The 22,966-nt window shown below is 42.8% G+C and overlaps 1 protein-coding gene across 8 annotated transcripts in view; it reads right to left on the reverse strand.

Moving 5' to 3' along the window:
- The window catches only part of PPP1R12B (protein phosphatase 1 regulatory subunit 12B), a 212,752-nt gene that overhangs the window by 11,905 nt on the left and 177,881 nt on the right, over window positions 1–22,966 (reverse strand). For 5 of the 8 annotated variants that reach the window (XM_080824314.1, XM_080824312.1, XM_080824315.1 and 2 more), the window contains 5 exons: window positions 10,181–10,197; window positions 6,818–6,962; window positions 5,805–5,909; window positions 2,344–2,397; window positions 1,058–1,108 (listed from right to left, as the gene is read on the reverse strand). In XM_080824314.1, coding sequence (XP_080680440.1) covers window positions 1,058–1,108; window positions 2,344–2,397; window positions 5,805–5,909; window positions 6,818–6,962; window positions 10,181–10,197 — 372 coding nt within the window. Of the gene's footprint in view, window positions 1–1,057; window positions 1,109–2,343; window positions 2,398–5,804; window positions 5,910–6,817; window positions 6,963–10,180; window positions 10,198–22,966 lie in introns of those variants that run through there. The other 3 variants (XR_013968008.1, XR_013968009.1, XR_013968010.1) reach the window with 2 other exon arrangements.

Genomic DNA, 22,966 nt, shown 5'->3' on the forward strand with positions numbered 1-22,966 from the left:
ATCGTAGTAATAAATGTCTCTCCTAAAGTGCTCTAACTGCATATTAGGGATGCTCGCTCACAGCAAGAGCTCTGGGGATCTGCCTCGTACTACCTCAGCGTTTATTGCTCCCAGGTCAGGAAACCCGAGTTTCACCAGAGGAATGCTTTGTATGATATGGCTGGTAAAATAAGATCCTTGAAGTTAAAAAAAAAAAGGCCAAAGCCGAGCAAGTGCTAGGTGGCTATGGGAATGTGGCATCACGTACTCTCAGGGCTCAGATGCTCCCACGTCACCCCCAGGCGGATACCCCGAGCAGCTCTACATTCCCTACTGCTTTGCAGGCCCCTTCCAGAGCAGGGAATTGCCTCTTCTGGGTGGACTGCCAGTTCTCAGTACTCAAAGCTGCCTGGGACGGCAGTTGTTCATTAAAGTGGCTAATGGAGATGATGGTCATTGCAGGGCACGGTGAAGGGAGAGAGGAAAGCAGTAAGCTGTGGGGTGTCACTGGGGGCATGAGCTTATTCTAGTGGGCGAGTGTCGAATATTACTGAATATTTCGGGGCAAATGGGCTGGGGCAGGAAATGGATGTGTGAATTAATCTGCATTCTGCTGCAGAATGACTCAAACTGTGTTCCTTCCAGCAAAGGGCTGTGACAGGGAGGCGCACCAGCCAGGAAAGTCTCTGGCTGTGTTCAGGCTCCCCTGGGCACCTCATGGGAGGCCTAGAGAGCTGGGACCCTCGATTTAGCCTTTTCCTCCAGCCCCTGAGGGTGAAGCTATTGCTTGGAAAAATCTTAGAAGTTGACCTGCCCAGATTGCACACACCTCCCCTTAAGCCAGAGCAGCACTGGTTCCCAGAGGGGCTGCGAGGTGCCCATTGGCGATGCTGGGTGATCTGAGAGGGCCTATGAAATGGCTGAGGAGAGATGCTCGGCTCCGCTTCACACATCATCTCTTCTTGAGGGGGTTGAGTGTGTGGTGAAATCTGGAGGGGCAGGCCTAGGCTCAATCACCCAGTCCTAGCAGGCATTTAGGGAATGGGCAGACAAAGAAAGAAGAAAGAGCTCTCCATACCTTCATCTCCTCCTCCATCTCTGACATTTTCCGCTCCAAGGCTCGCCTCTCCTGTTTAGAAACAATGAGACTGTTGAACATCAACTAGGTTTAGAAGGGAGTCAAAATGCTGCCTCCCAGGGGCCACATGATCAGCAGCGTCACATCTCAGGCAAACCTCATGCAGGAGACTAAGAGACCAAGGAGTCTGTCTGATCTGTGGGATGAAACTACTTCATTGATAGAAATCACATGACTTAAATCTCCATCAGAATGTTCGAAGAGAAGTAAATGGTAGGACCAGGGTCCTCCGGATATTCTGATTTTATGGAATTTCAAATGACTGCCAGTGACCAGGGCCCTTGCTCTCTATTAATAAAAGGCATCCTAATCTTCAGTAACGCTCCCCTCAAATTCCTAAGGAGCCGCTTCTACCATGATGGGGAGCAGAGGGTGAGTGGGGAAGCAGCCATCATTATCTGGGAAGAAACAGCACCCTTCCCCCTAGCCCATCTCTCTCCCAGCAACCCACTCCTGATTTAGCCTGGACTCTGAAGATTCCTTGATTAGATGAGATGCCAATAAGGTTTTGTTATAGGCCAAGGAAGTAAAATATAAAACTTTGCTGCTTTCCAAATTAAACAGGAGGGATGAGAACATATTATACCCTTAGGGTCAAATCACAGGTAGGGTTCATCAATAAATCTAAGTTTTCCCAATCCAAGAATGTCAAATCTCAGAAAAATATTCTGAATGCAGTTGGGAGGTCAGCAATTGAACTGGAATGTCCCCTCCCTACCCCCAGTCAGAGTGAGTGCAAGATTCTGCTGGCTCATAGAACAAGTCAGAAGACCTAAATCAATGGCGGAGGGTCCTGCCGAAAGCTTCCTTTCTGTTCAAGGTGACAGGAAGGGGAAAGAGACCTTGGTCCTGATGTGTACATGTGTGCTGATTTACAGTAAACCAAAATATACTGTAGGGGTGTGTGTGTGTGTGTGTGTGTGTGTGTGTGTGCATGTGCAGTTCTGCCTATAGGCCAAACCAGTGCATGGGATGACCTTCCAAGGACCCACCCCAGACCCTAAGACTGGACTAAGTGAAAAGCACTAACCATCTAAAGAAGCCAAAAGGACTAGCAATCAAACTGCTGTCCAGAGTCACACAGAAAGAATTTATTATCAAGCTAGGAATGGAATGTGGCAGAACTCCCGCCTTCTTAAGACGAACTTTTTCCATTGGCCTGAACAACAAAGTCAGAGAAACTCAGATGAAACAGAGCGGGGAGGAGGGAAGAAACACACACATACCCTTTTCTCCATCTCCAGCATTGATGATCGGTCAGAGGTCTTCTCTTGTTTCTGCTAGTGCAAATTGAAGACAAATAGTGGTCACTTCGGTTGTCTCAGGGTCACTAGGAAGCCCAGTCTGGTTCAGCTTCACCGTGAGACACCCAGAAATAGATGTCAGGGCTTGGGCTCTCACTGGGGCAGAAGCCCCTAGCTAACAGATTCCGATAGCTCTCTAAGGCTGATATTATTGCCTCTCTGAAGTTTGCAGGATTCCCACGAGGAAGCAGAGGTGGTAGTAATGCTTCTTAAAATTTAGCACAGTCCCAAGTGCAAAGACATCCCCATGACACAGACACACAAACATTTGTTAGGTCTTCAACGCCAACTGTCTCCTTATACCTCACCGCCCCTCTCTTCTCCTGGTCTGTGAGTAATCTCACCACCCAGATGAAATGAAAAGTGGCTTTTCTTCTTTGAAAGCTAGAGGCTCATGAACTTGAGGGTGTAAGCCCCATGGCACTCTCCTAAGCAATCCCTTTGCACTTGTCGTCTTTCTGCTTTGGGCACTGATGCTGTTTCTCTTTTAAAGCAGTGGTGTGCACGCGTGGGCGGGCTTCCCGGGTTTCTTGGAGCCCACTCGTGCGATCAGCCCTGCTTTGAAATGAACAGCTCCACTTTTATCTCTTTTGTATACTGAGCTTCCAGGTGAGGTGAGATTTTACCTGAACAAAAGACTAGAACTTAGAACATCTTTGATTTTTGCTATAAATGTCACAGAAGGGCCAAGAAGATTCAGCCACCATAGCTAAAAAGTAGAATAACTTCAGGTAGTGTCTCTTAAACAGGGACTGGAAATGAACCTTAAGTTCCTTTCGGCCTTAGCACTATAAAATTTCTTACATTTAATAGACTATATTTAGTAAATACGGAGTGATTATTTTTATTTTGCCTAGTACCATGTGCAAGCAACACTTTAAAAATACAGAAAGTATACTGGTCTTTTGGCAGAGGTTTCTTTTTTCAGAATATTCAGGGATAGCTAGAGCTAACAGTAAAACTCTGATTTCTGGCTCTTGTCCTGGGCTTTCACCTTCTGTTCTGAAGGTCAGGGCCATCTGCCTTTCCACTGAATCTACTAGAAGCGGAAGGAAAAGAAAAAAGGCAGAAGTAGATCCGGGCGCTGGTTTGTATCCTCATCCGCCTCCCTTCCCTGAGCCTGAAAAGCACAGAAGCTGTCACGATTTTCAGTATTTTCATTTAGTTCCCTTCTACAGAGTGACCTTAACTAGTTCACTTCTACAAAGAACTCATTTTGTTTTGCTTTTAAAATCTTAACCCCCTTAGAGTCAGGGCAGACCTTTCATGTAAAGCATCACATGTGTCTATGTGGTAAGTGTCTCCCTACGACGTGTGGGGCTGACAGGCTCTCCTCCTGTCCTGCCAGACACTCCATTTGTAGTAAACAGCAGACGACTGGTTTGTAGCACCACTGTTTCTTCTGAATTTCCATCACTTGTATTTGGCAAAACTCAGTATATTCTGACACACCCAGCAAAGCAGTTGGCTAGAAAGTAAGCCCTTTTCCCCAGTGACTGGAAGGGCTGATTTTATTTTCAGTATCCCCCAAGCGAGCCAATGTCAGCCGCTTGTTAGCCTGCTCACTGCTCTGGAGCCCGAGCTGGTGGAAAAGCCAAGAACCCCTAAAGGTCAAGAAATGTGCTTCTGGAGAGAGTGGGGAGCAGGTGACATTGGGTCCTCCCGTGTCTCCTCATGTGACTGCCCCCCCAACCATTTCCTGTAAAATACCCCCGGTCATTCCTGACGGGAAGCAGCAGCAGTTCTGTATTAATTAATTGTCAGTTCGTGGCACGACTCAGAAGAAAAGTCAGCCTTCAGAATCTTCCACGGGTGTGCTGTGAATGAGACGTTCTGCCTGCCTCAGGCATGCTGGGGTCAGCGGAGCCCTTGAGGTTCACTTAGTTCCATCCCCCTGCCGTGTGTGTGTGAGTTTGTGTGTGTGTGTGTGTGTGTGTGTGTGTGTGTTTTCTTCTGGATTGAGACCCACTTTTCTTGTCCCATTGAATCACTCTGTGCGCAGCTGTCCTCTGCGCTACAGCAGGTCTTACAAACCCCAGCCGAAGAGCCATGCTCAGCTACTCCAACCAGGCGGAGGGGGGCCTCTTCCAAATGACGGGCAGTTCACAGGCCAGGCCACCCACTGGGCGCCTGGCTGGACCCCTCTCTGGAGAGCGCCCGTATCCCAGCTGTCTGCAGTTAAGTCGTGCGGTCTCCCAGCGCTGGCTCACCCCATTCCAGAGGGGACGCAGTAAGATGATCTGAGGTGCCTGACCACCCCTGCCCCACCAAGCCCCGAGTATTCAGTATTGTACACTCCTAGTGTTTTAGGCTTTGCTTTTCCATTATATCATACAGCCAGAACAACTAGCTGTCTCTGGTTTTCATTTATGGCTTCCGAGTAAAGAGCCATTTTTACCTCCGTTCAGCTTTCAAGATTCTTAGTCACTGGACATTCCAGGAGGGCGATAACTCCATAGGTTTCCTGTTAACTCAGGAATCACCCAAGACGGCACTTGCTGCAGAGTTTGTCTCACTGGTGTGAGGTTATTGCCTCTAGTCCCCTCTAAAGCGTTGCCTAATTAAATCAGGCCTGGCAGTAAAAGGGTTTATCTGGTCTGTTTGCCGCTAACATTCCTTATTCCTAGGCTGAACAACGGTGGTGGCTTGAGGAGGTAACATATGCTGCAGGACAGAATCTTTGCTTTGGGATCTGGTTGTACATTCTAACAAGACATTTGTCCTTGATTTCTTTTTTAAAGAGAGAGACAGAGAGCAAGAGAGAGCAGAGGAAGGGGGAGGGGCTGAAGGAGATGCAGAGAGAGAATCCTAAGCAGGCTCCATGCTCAGCAAGGAGCAACTCCGGGCTCTATCTTACGACCCTGAGATCATGATGTGAGCTGAAACTGAGTCAGATGCTTAACTGACTGAGCCACCCAGGTGCTCCTGTCCTTAATTTCTTGTATGACCCATGCTAACCATTATTTCTCTAGGCCTGATTTGCTGCCTCTCTACATTGGGTTTAATGGTGTCTTGCTTATCTCTCTTTAGGAGCTGACCGCAGATAAGCTGAACTGAAACATGATGATCATGACAGGAGACACTGTTAGGCACTAATCTTGTGATACTGGTTAATACCCTTCTACTAAGAAATAAGTAGATAATCCATAATATTAATTATTAGAACTCAGGCTATTAGGAATTGTTCACTGAACGATCAGTTTTCTGCTTTAAGTTAAATGCTGATTGAACCCTGAAATCAGATGAGAATCTCCACTTCTGTGCTCTTATCTCTGGGGAGGGCCAGTCTTCATTCCCTGTCACTTCCCCTCTCTCACAGCCCTAGGTTACTTTGCCTCATCGCACTCACCCTGCCACCCAACCTTTTCCCTCTTATCCCTTACCTGGGCCATCTTCTCAAGCTTGGACTTTATATCTGCTAGCTCTAGCTGGGCCTCCTGAAGTTTTGTTTTCAGTTTTTGGTTTTCGGTCAGGGCACTCTCGTAGAGCTGAGGGGAGGGAAAAAGAATCAGGTCACCTACTAGGCAGGGCTCCCAGGATTAGCACACACACAGTTTCATCGTATGAGAACCCCTGCTACCCCAGACCATCATTGTGGGGCAGATGGAGAAGATGGAAGAAGTCTAGGAAACAAATTATATTCAGCCAATTGGTTTCTTGCCTCTCAGTATTGGTGAAGTCCCAGGTGCTGAACACAAACGAATAGAATGGTGCTCCAACTTCAGAAATGTTAATCTCTGGGGGAAAAAATAGTCACTGTGGTTCCCCGTACAAAGAGAACTATTTTTTTTTTTTTGAGCCGGTCTAGTGTATATATTGATTTTAGTCAAGTTCTGCTTAACACATTAACAAAACAAACATTTCATTAACAAAAATGGTTTTTCCCCTTGGCATCTCAAGCACTTGAAAGGGAAGGTTTTCAAGCTGGCCCCTGGAGCTAGGTCCTCTTCTGCAAGAACCAAAGGCAATGAACTGTAAAGTGTTTTAAACCCCCCAAACCAGATTATCATTTACCATCACCAAGAAGTATTTGGTTGACATTCACAGGACTTCATGAAAAGCACATGTTTGTTAATAATATGAGTCTTACCAAATGACTCCCCACGGCTCAGACACATGAAAAACTACTTTTATTTTCTCTTTCTACAACTGTCAATCTTTACTTTCTCCTACACCGCTAAAGGCATAGATTCAAGGCATAGATTTACTGCCCTAAAAACAATATATGGAATGGAGCAAACCAAGAAACCCGAAAGGAATTAGTTGCTCGGATTTATCACGGAAGCACCTTTTCTTCTGGTTCATGGGAACTACACTCATTTTTCTCCACTGGAGAAAAGGCTGAGAGCTTGACGTGTTGTAACCCAACAATGGGAAAGTTGAAAAGGGAGCCTACTTTTTTATAATCCCTGTTGCTGTCCTCTTCCACGCGGCTGGTCAGGCTGGCGAGGCGGGCCTCCCGGGCCTCGCGGCGGGCTCTCGCTGAGGCCCGGTCACCATAAGAATCGCTGCTTGTAGGGTTACTACCTCCTGATTCCAACCTGTCGGAGATATGTTAAAGGTAAACATTGGTTTTCAAAAATGAAGAGATGGGGGGAGGGTAATGTTTCAGGGGAGTCGCGCCTTTTCTAAGAAGCACTTGAGAGCCTTGGCCAGAAACAAGGCACATTCCTTCCTCGAATCTCCTCCACCAGCATTCTCGGACCTCGGGGCTAAGCCGCACCAGCTTGGAGGAGGCGGTTGTCTTTTGCCAAGAATGGAGCTTACTTGAAAAATTGGCGGTTTGGACTCATGTGCCGACTTAAATCTTAGAGCTTTTCAAATTAGTTCGGGGTTGAACAGCTTTCCTCAAAGAGTGTGCTTTTAAAAGCATAAGTTTTTTGGATCTCAGTGCTCTTAGACAATGATTCCAACGAACTGTCAATGAATCAGAAACATATGGACTTGGGAGTTCTGAGCTGGAGGGGGCCTGGAGGGGGATGATAAGGAGGACATGGTGCGTATGTTTTTTAGGTACACTGCAGGTTTGCTGGAATCACAAACATTTCAGGGTACCACCACAGCTATTTTCCTACCCTCTGTTCTCCGGTCCACATTGTGGACTGTGATGAGGGTTTCTACGACTTCCAGCAGTTGAGCTCTGAGAGTTGATGGGGGCCTCATTTCCAAGAGTGGTAAGTTCATTAGTGGAAGGGTCTCTCAGCTGATTATCTGTTTAAGTGTACAACGATTATCCTGATTCTTAACTGTGGTTTACATTTTTCTCAGACTTTGCTCTTTCCAAATGAAAATGTGGCCCACGAGACTGCTACGTACAGACCAGCCCTGCAGAGCTCTCCCTCCCCGAACGGGGATGGTGTGCAGAGTCACAGCTGTGGAACTTCCATCTGAAGGCTCTGTCCTGCGGTAGCTATTGCCAAAGCTGGGGGTCGGGGAGCTGGACTAAGTGCCAGAAGTAGTAAAGGGACAACAGGGAGGACACAGAGGGGGGAGGCAAAGCTCCTAACGACATTAATGGCCACTCTGTCTTACAAAGATGCTAAGTCCTACAATGTTCTTCGAAACATCCTTTTTATTCTTACACTTTTTTTTTTAAATTTGTAAATAGAAACCTCTTTACTGACTTTTCTGATTTCAAAAGCAATATATGCTTGAAGAAAAATATAAGTAATACCAAAGCGTCTAAAACAGAAAGTGAAAGTCACTCCATAATCCTGCCCAAGAAAGAACCCACTATTAACAGTTTATTTCATATCCTTGCAAAAAGTTAAACACGTAGATATGTTAAAGTGTACATACTTCTATAAATAAAACCAGATAATACATGCTATTATCTAATCCTCCTCCTTCTCCCTCCACTTGGAGGCATCTCACCACGTAACTAAACAGATCTGCCTCATTTAAAAAAAAAAAAAAAAGATGCACAGTCTTCCCCGTGTGGTTGTATAGTAACTGAATCTTCTAGTGACAATTATATTATTTATAACTTTTTAGCTATTAGAAATGATGCTACAGTGAAAAGACTTGTCTATAAATTTTAGTGCATTTGTCCAATCTTAGAAGTGGAACCCTTTGGTCAAGGGGCAAGTCTATTTTAAATTTTGATATACGTATTGTCATACTGTCCTTCAGAGAGTTTAATCCAATAGGAGAAACACTCTCATTAAATTAAATATTTGTAGATCACTGAGAAGGTTGAGTATCTTTGGTTATTCATCTTCATTTCTGAATTGTCTATTCAAAGCTTTTGTTAATCTTTTGCTTGTTACACTGTGGGAGCATTCTATAGAGCAAGGCTTTTAAGATGAACGTAAGGTCCAAATATTTTTTCCTACTTTATTTTTTGTCTCTGTTTATGGCGTCTATTACTAGCAGAGATTTTACATTTTATATAACTAAACTGAACAATTTTTACCTTTATGGCACCATGCCTGGGAGAGTCTTTTCTATATAAAGATTATAAATATTCTCTTCTATTGCTTTTGTAGTAAAATAATTTTCTCTTAAAAACTATAATCCATCTGGAATCTGGTTTTGTTTTGTTTTCTGGTATGGCTTCAGGGAAGGATCTGTCTTCCCAAATAGTTGGTTGTGCCAAAGATCACTTACCAAATAACTCTTCCCCGACAGAGCTGAGACATCATCACCTTATACACACGTGACTTTTGGAGGACTATCTACTGTGTTGCACTGATATCTCTGTTTATTCCTGAACTAATACCTCACTCTTTTAACCATTAGTTTTGTAACATATTTTGAGGTCTTTAGGGAAGTCTCTTTTCATAAATGGCTATTATAATGTAACAGAATTTTAAAAAATTAACTATAGCAAAATACCACTCTCCACCAGTTTTGAAAAACTAATTTTCTGCTGGGTTAGATGTAAATATTTATCTTCAGCCTGTGCCTGGTGAGAGGGTAAGCAGAAGAAGAATCCATGCAAGTTTATACATTTTGAAATATATCATTAAGGTAGGATAAGCTCAATTATCAAATAAATTATAAGACTCATTTGTCCTATGTTATCCCATAACTACATTTTTCCCTCAATCTCTTCTTAGTTTCTCTATCAGAGGAAAAGTGGAAAGGGAGAGGTTCATACTTTTGGCTCCACAGTCTTTGTATTTTTTATTTTGTTCTTCAGGAAGATCAGTTTTGTATCCTCAGATGCTAGGTGAAAAATTAGGATCATTCCCCAAACTCTGATCTGTTTCCTTAATTTTTCAGCACTTGCAACTCTGGTCTTTAGCTCATTCAGTAAATTATTACAGAGCACCATCTAGGTACAAGGAATTGTGTTAGCTTCACTATTAAGTGACAGTATCTAAATGCAATCACAATTCAGGCACGTACCCTGCAACAAAGTCTTCCCTGAACCACCAGATTAGGCTAATGGCGCCTTTTCTCTCTGCTCATAATACCTGTCCATACTACTATCTTGGCCCTTACTGAAGGTGAGGATAGGGTTTTATTCAAGTTGTTTCTGTAGCACAGTGCCTGGTAGGTGCTATAGGAAAATTAATGTGGTGGAAGTACATAAACCGAATTGGAAGGAGGAGACTCTGACGGCAGGAGGTGAGTTGAAAAGCTGTGGCATTAACTTGGGCAGGAAGTAATAGAAGTCTGAACTACCGTGGTGGCTGAGAAAATGGAAGGAAAAGATGTGAGAAATATGAGTGTACGATACAAAGCTAAGTTTAATTAGACATGCACTTCTCGCAAGTATTAAGCATGCATATAAAACAGGGAAAGGTCTTACCTAGAAAGTCTTTCATGCTAGAGAAAGGAAGAGACAAAACAAAAAACCAGCATTAGCAAGGGACTGATAATTATTATTTCCATTTACAAATGCACTTTTCAAATCAGATGTCTCAACTTCACAGTTGGAGATACGAGTCCAATTTAAGAAGAGCAATTCAACGGACGGCACAGAAGCCTACTTAGCCAGTCTTCCATGACTCAGTAGATTTGAGACTTTGGGGGAAGCATCTTTTTTAACTGAAAGTCAGCAAACTGTAAAATGATCAAACACTGCACCCCCACTCTTATCCGCGCCACCCAACAAACCATCCTTGTGTTCTAGGAGGGACTGATTTTCTGTGTGGCATTTAGCCTCTCTGGATCTCAATGTCCATTCTATTAACTTCCTTCAGTTCACAAACCCCCAGCCCTGCCCTGAGTACTGCAATCTACAAATATTAAAACCCAGGACAGTTCCTGGCTTTACTCTAGACCCCTAGTGAAGGGTGAGTAAGAGGGTGTGGGGAACAGGAATCCTAGTCCCTAGGAGGGTGGTTAGAAAATGAAAAGAATAAGAAAGTACTTTGAGGTCTCAGCAGAAAGGAGTTTTGTAGATGCACACTGTAAGCTTGGTTATCTACCGATGGTCTATCTATGGTTGTAAACAAACAACAAACAATAATTATGTCGATATTTTACATTTTTAAAAATCATAGATGACCATTACCCTCTTAGTTCCACTTTTTTTTTTTTTTTAAAAGAACTCAGGCAAACAGAAACTCAGTTGATTTCAATGTATTTATTTATTTTCTCTTTGGAGATACTGAAGAACAATTAAGTCCTCCATGACACACAATAGGAGGAGGAAGGGAAACAAGGGCCCAATAATCTACAAAATGAATAATAAATTCTTTGACTACTGAGGACTCGCTCAATGACACTGCTTTGTTGTAGAAGCATTACACAGTCCCTGGAAGCCACTGGTTTGCCAACCAACAGAACATGACAGTATAATACAGAGCACCCCCTAAAGCTGTCCAGAAGTGTTTGCTGAAAGGAATTCTCTCTCTAAATCATGTGTATATTCATCAGAATTCTTTTGTGTACTTTCAAAATGCACATATCCCAACGTCAATCCTAGAGACTCTCTTTCCCAAGGTCTAGAGTACTGCCTTCTGACATGTATTTCTTTAAAATCCCCCAGGTGATTCTGTTGTACAGCCCTGGCCAAGCACCACTGGACTAAAGAAAGGCTTTTCAACATGTGAATGTGGACCACTGGAGATGGGGAAGCCAGTAAGAAAAGTATATGGTGCATCTTTAGCCTTCTCAGACACTTGGAGTATCCTAAGCTTACAAATCTGGAATTGAGGAATTTCCGTCTCACATTTATAACTGATCTTCAGTGAGAGCCATATGCCTAGCCTACACTATCAATGACTACCCTATCAACATTAACTAGGGTTGTTTCTCTCTCTCTTTTTTTAAGATTTTATTTATTTGACACAGAGAGAGAGATCACAAGTAGGCAGAGAGGCAAGTAGAAAGAGGGAGAAGCAGGCTCCCTGCTGAGCAGAGAGCCCAACGTGGGGCTCGATCCCAGGACCCTGAGATCACTGACCTGAGCCAAAGGCAGAAGCTTAATCAACCGAGCCACCCAGGCTCCTAGGGTTGTTTCTCTTACTTAAATCCTATTTTTAAACAAAGACACTAAATTTTAATCACCTCTTGAGAATTTAATTAATGTATAAACACGTTTCAAGTCTACTCAAGTAAAACTGAGATGCTACACTGTTGGCAATGCCCACTCACCAGCTTAGTGATAAAGTCCAGCCTTTAAGGCATCTGGGTGAATTCAAATTCATATCCCAGGAGGACTGTAAATTGACATGCCAAAGATTCATGAATTAAGAATCAACTCCATACCAGCAAATGTTAAGGGTCTACTGAATTTAAGAACCCACTGCACGCAAAGCCCTGCAGAAGAGGTCCCAAGGAAGAATGCTCAGAATAAGCTGCATGAGTTAGGAGAGCACCATGAACAGAATCAACAATCGTCTGAAGTGATGGGAGGAACCCACGTGAGAGCAAGTGTGCTCACCAGTGGGCTCCAACCACAAAGGCTTCCTGAAACTCATGAATTATGAGAAGAGAAGGTCAGAGAAATACAAAGATATACATACATACATTTTAAAAAGATATGTTGTTGGGGTCGGGGGGTCCTTACCAGTGATCCATGCATTTATTCCCAGTGACACCTTCTGTGCCAGAACATGACAGGTGCTTGGTAAAGACTCACTGAACTAAACTGTTAATGTTTCTGGGAAAGAGTGGGATATCCTTGGCTGGACCTCAGCTCTAATTGTTGCCTTGACATCTTTTAGCTATGTGACCTTGTGCAAGTTACCAGCTACTCTTGTGGTAAAAATTAAATGTGATAGTTACGAAGAAGTACATTCTTAAAATGTCAGCTTCCTCTCCTGCCCTGACCCCCCTCCCCCATTCCCTTTCTGGTTGTAGAAATACTATACTGGCTGCTGATGTCCGTTAGAGCAGTAAGTTAACTTAGGACCTTTGATTCAGGGAACTGAGCTCACAGACAACCAAATGAAACAACAATTTAACAATTTAGGAGACCACTTACTTTCTCTTGCTGCTTCTAGGCAGAGCTGCCTTTTTCAAATTTCATTATCCATATGAGATAATCATTCTTCCCCCACCTACACCCTTGGGAGAACCGTTCTTGTCCCTCTCTCTAAGACAGACCTGCCACACCATGTCTTAGGTATGGAAAAGGACCCATGTATAATCAAACTGCTCTGTCTTGTGCCTCCTTTTGCTTCCTCTAACTGAAACAGAAGTCTACCTTGCATGGTATACACTGACCAAGACCTGATTCATTTACTGACAGATCATGTTTAACTATTGACTTTGTTATTCCTAAAATGTGGGACCTCACTTGAAAATGCTTTAGTTTCCTCCTTGTAAACATCTAATTTGTTGGGTAAGATTTTAGCTACATCTTCAGCTTTAAGTCCAGCCGGCCCTGTAGACTCTGGCAGTTGCCTCTAGAGTGAAGAAACAGTGTTTCTTTTCACTAAGACAAGGAAATTAGGATTTTACCAGGTATCAGTTTTAGCTATTACATAGACATCAAAGCATGCTAATCATTTCCACTGATTTATTCCTTATAAGAATGACACATAATTAACCTTTCTCATTTAGGATGGTCTGGAAACACTATGAAGCTATTTATGCCCTGTTGTCACCCCCAAGAAAGTTCTCAGACAGATATGTGACTACACAGTATGGCTGGATATACCATCTGGCCACCACTGAGGAGGCTGATATAAAATATTAACACTTAAAAACAAGAAATAGGTTAGAGCTACCACGCAGCAAGCAGGTTCCTGGATGGGAAAAGGTAGATTCCACTGGGTTTTCGAGAGGCCTAAATGAATTTCTCCACAGAGGACAGCATGCCGAGAAAGGTACTGCTAAGGGTGCTCAAGCCTGTGCCTACCGTACCAGTTCTGTCCCTCCAGGCATACTTGTGGGAGATAGCTCCCACGACAGCCCCGTAGAAGCTGACGAAGGACACTGATTTCCACCTGCCAGGAGCAACTGAAAGCAAGTGTCACAGTCTGCTATTTACCATTTTTTAAGGCCTGTTAAGATTTGCGTTATCAATTGATTTTGGGGTGAACTTTAATAAAAAAAAAGTCCAGGTGATGAGTGATCCAGTAGACATGAAGGGAGATGATGTCCCTAGATCAAGATATCCAAGAAAGCAGGACTTCCAGTTAATCCTTGATCTCTCCTCACTACTTCGGACACTCCTCCCCCTCCTCCTGCTTTTACCTGACTTTTGGAGCTATCTGGACTCCCTGTTTTTTGTTTTCAAGGGCTACCTTAGCTATGTCCTGGGAAGGTCAACCCAACCAATTAGAGGAGAGCACATAAACTTATGAACTGAGATGTGGATACAGCAGAGGTAGCATATTAGCATAACACAGTATCATTCCAAAGAAAGAAGACAACTGGGATTTCTAAAGGTGATGGTATTCTCACTATAACAGCAATTAGCTTAAGAGAAGTGCTCCTATAGGCTGGAAGTATACCGGACATGGGGCACGTGGGAGGCTCAGTTAAGCAGCCCACTCGATCTCAGGGTTGTGAGGTTGACCCCTATGCTGGGCGCCACACTGGGTATGGAGCCTGCTTAAAATTCTCTCTCTCTCCTTTCTCCCGTGCCAGGCCCCCCCTTTCCCTCTCTAAAAACAACAACAACAAAACACACAGGACTTAGGGTACAATTTCCCAGCTTCTAATAAAAACCTTTTCAGATCATACGTCCTCGTTTTTTCATTGGTGGAGTATCTCTAGAAACTATTATTTTGTTTGGCTTCTTGATATTCTAGATAATCTGGTGTTTGATGAAAAAACACTGGTTAGATTTAGGGAGAGAAAAGTTTGGGTTTCTTGGTTCTTGGGTAAAAGGAGCAGAGCGGCTGAACTGTTGAAGACTTCACTTCAATCTTCCCTTTTCATCCTGCTGTCGATCAAACTAAAGCACAGTTCACTGTTACCCTGACACTGCTTCCCATTCTAAAAAGCTGCCTGCCATCCCTGCAGGGAGACTACTGAGTGAATGCGGAAGAGGGAGACAAGACAGAGTGGGAGTTTGCCCAAGTGGTCTCAGGAGAACAGCAAGCCAGGAAGTGACATCACAAAAGGTAAGCAGAACACAGGCTGGGGAAATGAACACTGAAGGTCTTCTAAGAGAAGATTCCAAGAAGTCAGCCTACTGGGCAGCAAACAAGGAGAAGCCCTATAACACAGGGCTCGGGGACGCTAGCCAAATCTAGGATCTTCTGGAAGCTAGGAATGTGAGTTCCTCTTACCTATGTTCTGGCAATAGCCCTATCTTTCTCTGCAGGGTCTCTCTTTTATTTGTTTTTATTTCTAAAAAAGATTTTATTTATTTATTTATGAGAGAGAGGGCAGGGGGAGCAGACGGAGAGGGACAAGCAGATTGTGCACTGAGTACAGAGCCCAATGTGGAGCTTGATCTCAGGACCCTGAGATCATGACCTGAGCTGAAATCAGGAGTCGGACGGTTAACCACACAGGTGCCCCCCTGGGCTCTCACTTTTAAAAAACAGAACAGTTACTCTTAGTCTACTCTTTCAATAGGGTCTGAAGAGCTTATCTGTACATGATGACATCATATATTTTAGAGAAGGCATGAGTATTCTACCCTATTTGCAGTTAACACACACGTGTTATGTTAGGTGCTCTAGTCAGGAAGTCATAGAAGGCACTTCTCTAAGTGTTTTAGTTAAAAGATTGTTCCTCTACCTTCTACTGAAGACGAATGATGGAGAAACTCTTCGGAGCATCTGAATGAGATAAAAACTGTTCACAGAAGGAATTAATTTCACAGCTTTTTAGGGCCCAACTGGGGGCACTAGGTACTGTGAATGAGACCCTGGAGTGGTAAAGACTAAGAGCTGTTCAGAAACCTCTAGGAACACAGAAAACAGAGATAAAAAGAATGATCAGCTACATAAGCCATAGTTTTAAAAAGTGCTCCAAAACCAAGAAGTGAGCTCTCTCCTTTCATGCCTCTTGAAATTCTCCCATAATAATTTCATTGGTTGGGACCTGTTTCTGATCAAAGAACAGAGTGAAGATTGTCATTAATTCTGACGGCAATCCTGGAAAGGGACATGAACCAGGCTGGTTTTGATTTGTGAAATGTGTAGGGCTCTCAGAACACCAGAGACTGGCTTAGAAAAATCCCCACAAAAGCTTTTAACTTGAAAGTTATCAGGAGTTCAGGAAGGCACGTAATTAAAACCAAACTCTTCCGACCAAGTTTAAAATAAAATTGTGGCTCTGGAAAGCTGGGCCCAAGGGAAAGGAATGAGACTAAGTCACATGTCTTCTGCCAAGACTAAAAGGGGTTTAACTTATGTTCCTTTGGAGTTAGGGCCTGACCCCACAGTGATGGGAAAAAATCTCCTATTTACATTTTCCCTGAAAGGGACTAAGGAGAAAGAACATTTTATATCATGTTTTCGTGCACTAGCTGAGCCAGGGGAAGCAATTTGAGCTATTCTGGGATGGCCTACAGAGAACCAGCCTTTCCCTTCAGTGTTCTCAGATTAATGACTGATGATGAACAAGTCAAGGATGGGAGTGTGGTTGCAACATGGACCGTTTGGATTTGTAGAGCTACTGCAAAGCTACTCAATATTGGAGCTAATTGACAAGTAATTGAATTCTATAACTTCTTGAGCTTAAAAATCATTCTGGTTTCCTATATATGTCTCAGAAAGACAAAGTTTTCCTAGCTTTCTACCTTAAGGGAAGAATATTCTTTACAACTCAAACAGATGGGACTCAAGTAACTTGAAAGGAGAGGCTCCCGGTCTAGCTTGAAAGGGATCTTTCTGAATCTATATTGTTCTAGTAATAAACTTGGGGATCCTGCACAATTTGGAAAAATACAGGGGGGTGGAGAAAACTTTCAAGACTTACACAAAGGTGTGACAGGAAAGGATAGTGATGACGAGGCCTGTATCAGGTTTTTTCTCCACATCTAAAAAATTAGTATTTCCTTAATATCATTAGGAAAATCTCACTTGTATCAGCTTTCTATTGCTGCTGTGACAAATTATAATAAAGTATAGTGCCTCAACACATTCATTTATTATCTCACAGTTTTTGCAGGTCAGAAGTCCAGCATAGGTCTACAGGGTTCCCTGTTCACATTCTCACTGGGCAGAAATCAAGGTGTCTACTGGCTGGGCTCCTAGGTGGAGGCTCTGGGGGAAGAATCTGCTTTTAAGATCATTCATGGTGTTGGCAGAATCCAGTTTCTTGTGGCTGTAGGTCTTAGATCTCCACTGCCTTGCTGGCTGTCAGCTGGAGGCTGCTCACCGCTCCTACAGGTGTCTACATTCCTTCCCGCAAGGCCTCTTCAATCTTCAAACCAACAACAACAGACTGAGTCCTTTTCACACTTCAAATTTCTGTGGCTTCCCCTCTGTCATCAGCCAAGAAAGCTCTCTGCTTTTAAGGGATCATGTGATTAGATCAGGCCCACCCAGAAAAATCCCCCTGTCTTAAGGGGAATTGTGCCACATGACATAATCAGAGGAGAACTATCTCATCATATTTCTGGGCTTTGGAGATTAGGCCAGGACATCTCTGGGGAGCCATTTTAGAATTCCAACTAGCACAAGGATCCTTCTTTAAAAAACACGTGGTCTAGGGGCACCTGGGTGGCTCAGTGGGTTAAGCCTCTGCCTTTGGCTCAGGTCATGATCTCAGGGTCCTGGGATCGAGCCCCATATCGGGCTCTCTGCTCAGCAGCGAGCCTGCTTCCCCTCTCTCTCTGCCTACCTGTGATCTCTTTCTGTCAAATAAATAAATAAAATCTTAAAAAAAAGAATTAAAAACAAAAACACGTGGTCTAGTTTATAACTTCCTCAAAATAAGGAATATCAATAGTACATATGGCCAATCAGCTGCAGTTAGGTGATTATATGAACTAGAATAATGCTGAGAACATGGTCTTGCACTGGGGAGAAGCGCGTGTCCGTGCAAGCAGGTGCTGTGTGTGAGTGTGCTTCCAAGTAAAATTTAGCTTTTAAAAGGATTAAATTACATATAACTTTATCATATTATACTCCTTGATTTGTCTTTCCCAATTATTTAATACCCATGGAACATAAACAAGCAAGAAAGTCAAGAAATACAGTACTTAACATTCAGTTTATACCATAAATATTTCCTTTTTTTAAAGTTTTCAGAGTGAGTGCTCTTAAGTGGAGGGAAAGGAAGAAGCAGACTCCCTGGCTTGGGGCTTGTTGCCCTGGGCCTATGCTCTCTCTCTCTCAAATAAATAAATTAATACAATCTTAAAAGAAAAAAGGCTCTGCAGTAGACGCTGTTACTGATCACCACTAACACCTATTTTAGGCATTAACCTCTCCATTCCAAAGCCTGGGAAAAGATGGATTATTTTTTTCTTAACATGGTAAATGTCCTTGTATAACAAACAGCCTGCTTGAGCAGCAGTTATTTTAAATTTAGACAGCTACGATCAAATCAAAACCTTTGCAAGGGGGTTAGTGAGGCTCTCCAGACCTCACATTTCAAGAGGAAATAAACACTTGGGAACCTAAATAACATAAGGTAAACGTTTTTACTTCTAAGTAGGTCCCACATAAGGTCAGGCACTTTCTCTGCTCTTAGCCTTTTCTCTTTCTGTCCCCACAGAAGCCAAAATATTAACTCATGTATCTTGGAGCTACCGATGCACTAGCCAACTGCAATGAGCAGGTACCTAAATTGCCCCCGGGGAAGACCTATGTTTGGCCTTCATTTCAGAAATAGGGTTTTCTAGTATGTGGCCTTTGACTCCTTTCCAGGTGCGCAAATGGGATAGGAACAGAGAGATCAGATCTTAATTAGGCAGCAGTGTTCATTCCTTGTATGTATATTAAATGTCTTTGTGTGCCCAGCTCTTTGAGTGATATTTAGAGGAAAAAATAGGTATGTGTGGAATCCAAGACATGGTTCTCTAATGTCAAAGAGCTCTTCTTTGGGAAGGAAAGATAAGCATATTCATAAAACAATGAGAGAGTGATACAAGAAACTGATCTGACACTAGATTTTCTGCTATGTACAGCAAATAAAAAAGTAGCCAGAAAAGAGAGAGACCAATACTGACTGCAGATTTTCCATAAGGTTTCATGGAAAGAACAGGCCTAATGGGTTCATCAGTCTGGAGTTTGAAACTAGGTGGTCATGAAGAAAGACACTATCACGAGTGACTTGTAAGAAGTCTGGCACAAGTTGGGACCTTGTTGGGGCCATAGTTATCCCTAAGTGTTACTGGAAGCTCTAAAAGATAACTCAAGCTTTTTTTTTCTTTCCATTCTTTCACTAAATTTGATTCCACTGAATTTGATTCTTCCACTAAAAACATGTTATACCCCCCATATAGACCTTAGGTATTAGATGCATAAGATTCTTTTGATTTAGGGGGCTAAATTTTTCTCCCCAAACAAAACAGGTAATTCAGAATGAAGAAATTTGGGAGAGGGGAAGTATTTGCAGTCTGTTTGATTTTTGGCAGGAGAAGGGTCCCTCAGATAAGAAAATCTTCAATAATTCAGGCTCTTCAAATTCAGAACTTATTATAACTTAACAAGTCCTGAATTCAAGCGTATCTTTGTACCATCTTTTACTTATTTATTTATGGGCAGGGAAGGGCAGAGGGAGAGGGAGAGAATCTTAGGCAGGCTCTACACCCAGCACAGAGCCCAATTCTGGGCTCAGTCTCACAATCCTGAGATTATGACCTGAGGCAAAAATCAAGAGTCAGATGCTTAACCAACTGAGCCACCCAGGTGCCCCTTGTACTACCTGCTTAAAAATTACTTTAAAAGCAAATTATAGTAGCATAAGCAAAAGAAGAGAAATAACCTTATTAAAGGATCTACTTTTGAGCACTTAGAGCTTTAGCGTAATTACTTATATACAATTAATACACTCACTTAAAAGTCTAGATTACTACCTTTAAGGGTATAGCAGATCTTCGCTCCTTGGTAATAGTTCATCACAGATACTTACAAATAATAAAACTACCTATTTTGAGATGATGCAAAATTCTGACTTTTGACTAATTTAGATTTGTTTCTTCCTAAATTATTCAGTAAAGCTTTTGTTCCTTTTTTTTTTTTTTAAAGATTTTATTTATTTATGCGACAGACAGAGATCACAAGCGGGCAGAGAAACAGGAAGAGAGAGAGAGGAGGAAGCAGGCTCCCTGCTGAGCAGAGAGCCCGATGCAGGGCTCGATCCCAGGACCCTGGGACCATGACCCAAGCCGAAGGCAGAGGCTTTAACCCACTGAGCCACCCAGGCGCCCCGCTTTTGTTCCTTTTATAAGGTTTAGTGATGACAGTCTCTTTTTGAAATAGGCTCAGTAGGCAGGGGTACTAGCTGTAATTCAGGAGGTGTCTACTGGAGACCGCAGTCTCACTGGCCTGGCTAGATGGCTTACTGGTTAAGCACTCCAGCATTTACTTGTTAGGTGGTCTTAGCTAATTATTTAACCTCTCTCTGCCTCAGTGCCCTCATTACTACAGCAGGGGAAATAGTACCCAGTGTATAATGTTATCAAAAACACTAAATGGGACAATAAATATAAGTGCTTGGGACTGCACCTGGCATACAGTGAATGTTCTATAAATGTTAGCTACTGATATTACCACAATTTCTCTGTTTTTTTAATTCTCTCTTCCACTCCTGTTTGGTCCTTTGGCTCTGCCAATGCTTGTTGGCTGCAAGAGTGAAAAGCTCAAACAAATTCCTTGGCACACAAGTAAAGGGTTTTGATTATTTGTAGATTTTGATAATCCAGGCTAATTCCTACTTACCCTTTCTAACCTACAGACATTTAAGGTCATTATTTTACTGTCTGGAGAGTTAAACTCTCTCCCAGATAACCAACCACATGAAGTCAACAAACACAAAGGTGTGAAAAGTCTATATGAAAATGTTGCTTTCATAATGGACCATAAAGGCTAAGGTCCAGCCATACTTTCAGTATCATCATCTAATCACCGCACAGGTAGAACTCCCTGCATTGTGTAACCAAAGACGATGGGCTGTGATGAGAATTAATGCCCCAGTTGTGGATAGCCGCCACTCACTGCATAATAAACAGGTTAAGAACAGAAACAAAAAGGGGCTGAAAAAGAACAAAAGGGAATGAAAGCCAACTCTGGTTGCTTCCCTTGGGTCTTCTGACAATAATTAGTTGTCTGTTCGCACAAATATTATGACTGAGAAAGAGAAGTAAAAAACAAAGCTGAATAAATTGAGAACTTTTTCAAATTCGGAAAACAACCCCAGGTTGCACAGCTGATTATGTACAGAAAATAAAACAAAAACCCTAAACTCTTAACTGACCCTAAAGTGACCTCCTAAATTTCTGGATTCTTTGGGAACTAAAGCTTATCACTGTTAACAGAGGCGACTACAATACCTCCAAACAAACAATTTCTAAGATCTTCTGCTTTCTGTACAGTAACTGAATAGCAAAAATGACGGGAAGAAGCCACACGTTGTTACTACCTCCCCCACCTCAAGGTTTTATACTCAGGTCCCTTCTTATGTTACATCTACTCCTCAGACAAGCTCACCACTCCTATAGCTTAATCATAAATATCAGTGTTCTCAGCCCATACGTTTCTCCTGAGCTTTAGACAAAATTCTTCCTGGGTACCACTACCTGGATGTTCCAAACCTCTAACATATCCAAAAGTGAAATCATTTCCCCCACTTCATGCTCTTTCTTTCCCCTCCCCGTATGCCAACTAAGTTTTGTCACGCCATCTTCTACTGAGTCACCTATACCAGAGATCTGGGAGTCATCCTAGACTCTGCCTTCTCACAAATTCATCTTTAGCCCTATTCTATCAATTCCCAAGTCTTGTCAGTTCTACCTTCTAAACAGCTGAATGCTTCTCTGTTCTGCCTGGAGAATGTCTCTGTTCAGGCCCTTATCAATTCTCACCTGGAGCACAGCATTCGGGGCAACGGACTTAACCTCTAGACTCCCCCCACTTCAATCCTGCCTCCACAGATGCCAGAAATCTCTCCAAATAAGCAATTCTGATCACAGCAACTTTACAATCCTTTATCTACAGGATAACTCCCCAAATCCTTAGAATGACATATTAAGCCCCATATGACCTGGCTCCTGCTATGTCTCCAGTTTCATTTCCTATTATACTCTTAAATAAATCTTTTGTTCTAGCCACACTGATCTGCAGCTCTCAAAATAATCCTATACTTTCTCATACATATTTTTCCCACTTTTGTAATGTAATTTCCTCCTTCTTCAACCACCTATCTTCTATTGTTCTTTAAACATCCAGCTAATGCATTTACACTTGACTGATCTCTTAAAACAAAAACACCTTGTACTTGATTTTCTTTTTAATCTCCCTAGTTAGACTGTCAATTCCCTGAAGGCAGGGACTGTATCTATCATTTCTGAATTCCAGTGTCCAGCAGAGGGCTTTTGCATAGCAGATGCTCCAGGAACGTTAATGGTGGGAAGACTGAAAATAGAGTAGGTGGCCTTGATAAACATTTATCATGGAACCAGAAAATTGGGAGGGCCAAGGGTAGGGCACGGCTTGCCTCTCTGTGTTGTCATATGGAAACTCCACGAAAGGAACTGATGCCTTCAAAACTCCCAGTCTCTCTGGTCGAAAAACCATGACTTCAGATGCCATGTCATGCAGCTTTATGTAGAACACGGGTTAACGAGTCTAGCACCTAAGATTCCAAATGGGGAAACTGCTTTTGTTTCTACAGGTTCTACTACTCTTGCTTAGGAGGGTCCTTGGTTTATAGAATTACTGCCATTGACTTTTCTTGAGTGGAATTAAAAAAGAAAACAGATACGCTAGTGGTTTTCATTAGGAAAAAAATGGTTAACAGATCGCATCCTTCAATAGCCTTCTTCACCCAGACGAATGTTTCTCATTCCGTGACAATGGATTATAAAGCAAAGTGAAGTATGAATTCCAGATTGGTAGTGCCCAGATGCAGTATGTAAGGTAGAAAGGACACGATAATACACTAAAGAACTGTTTGGTGTTTGCCACAGGAGAGCAGAAAGGACATGCAAAGAACGACTATCAATACTGAATGGTCTGGAAGGCTAAGAGGCTGAGGGGAGGCTGTTAACCTGAGAGGGCACATAGAC

This window comes from Martes martes, assembly GCF_963455335.1.
Source record: "Martes martes genome assembly, chromosome: 15".
NCBI lineage: Eukaryota > Metazoa > Chordata > Mammalia > Carnivora > Mustelidae > Martes > Martes martes.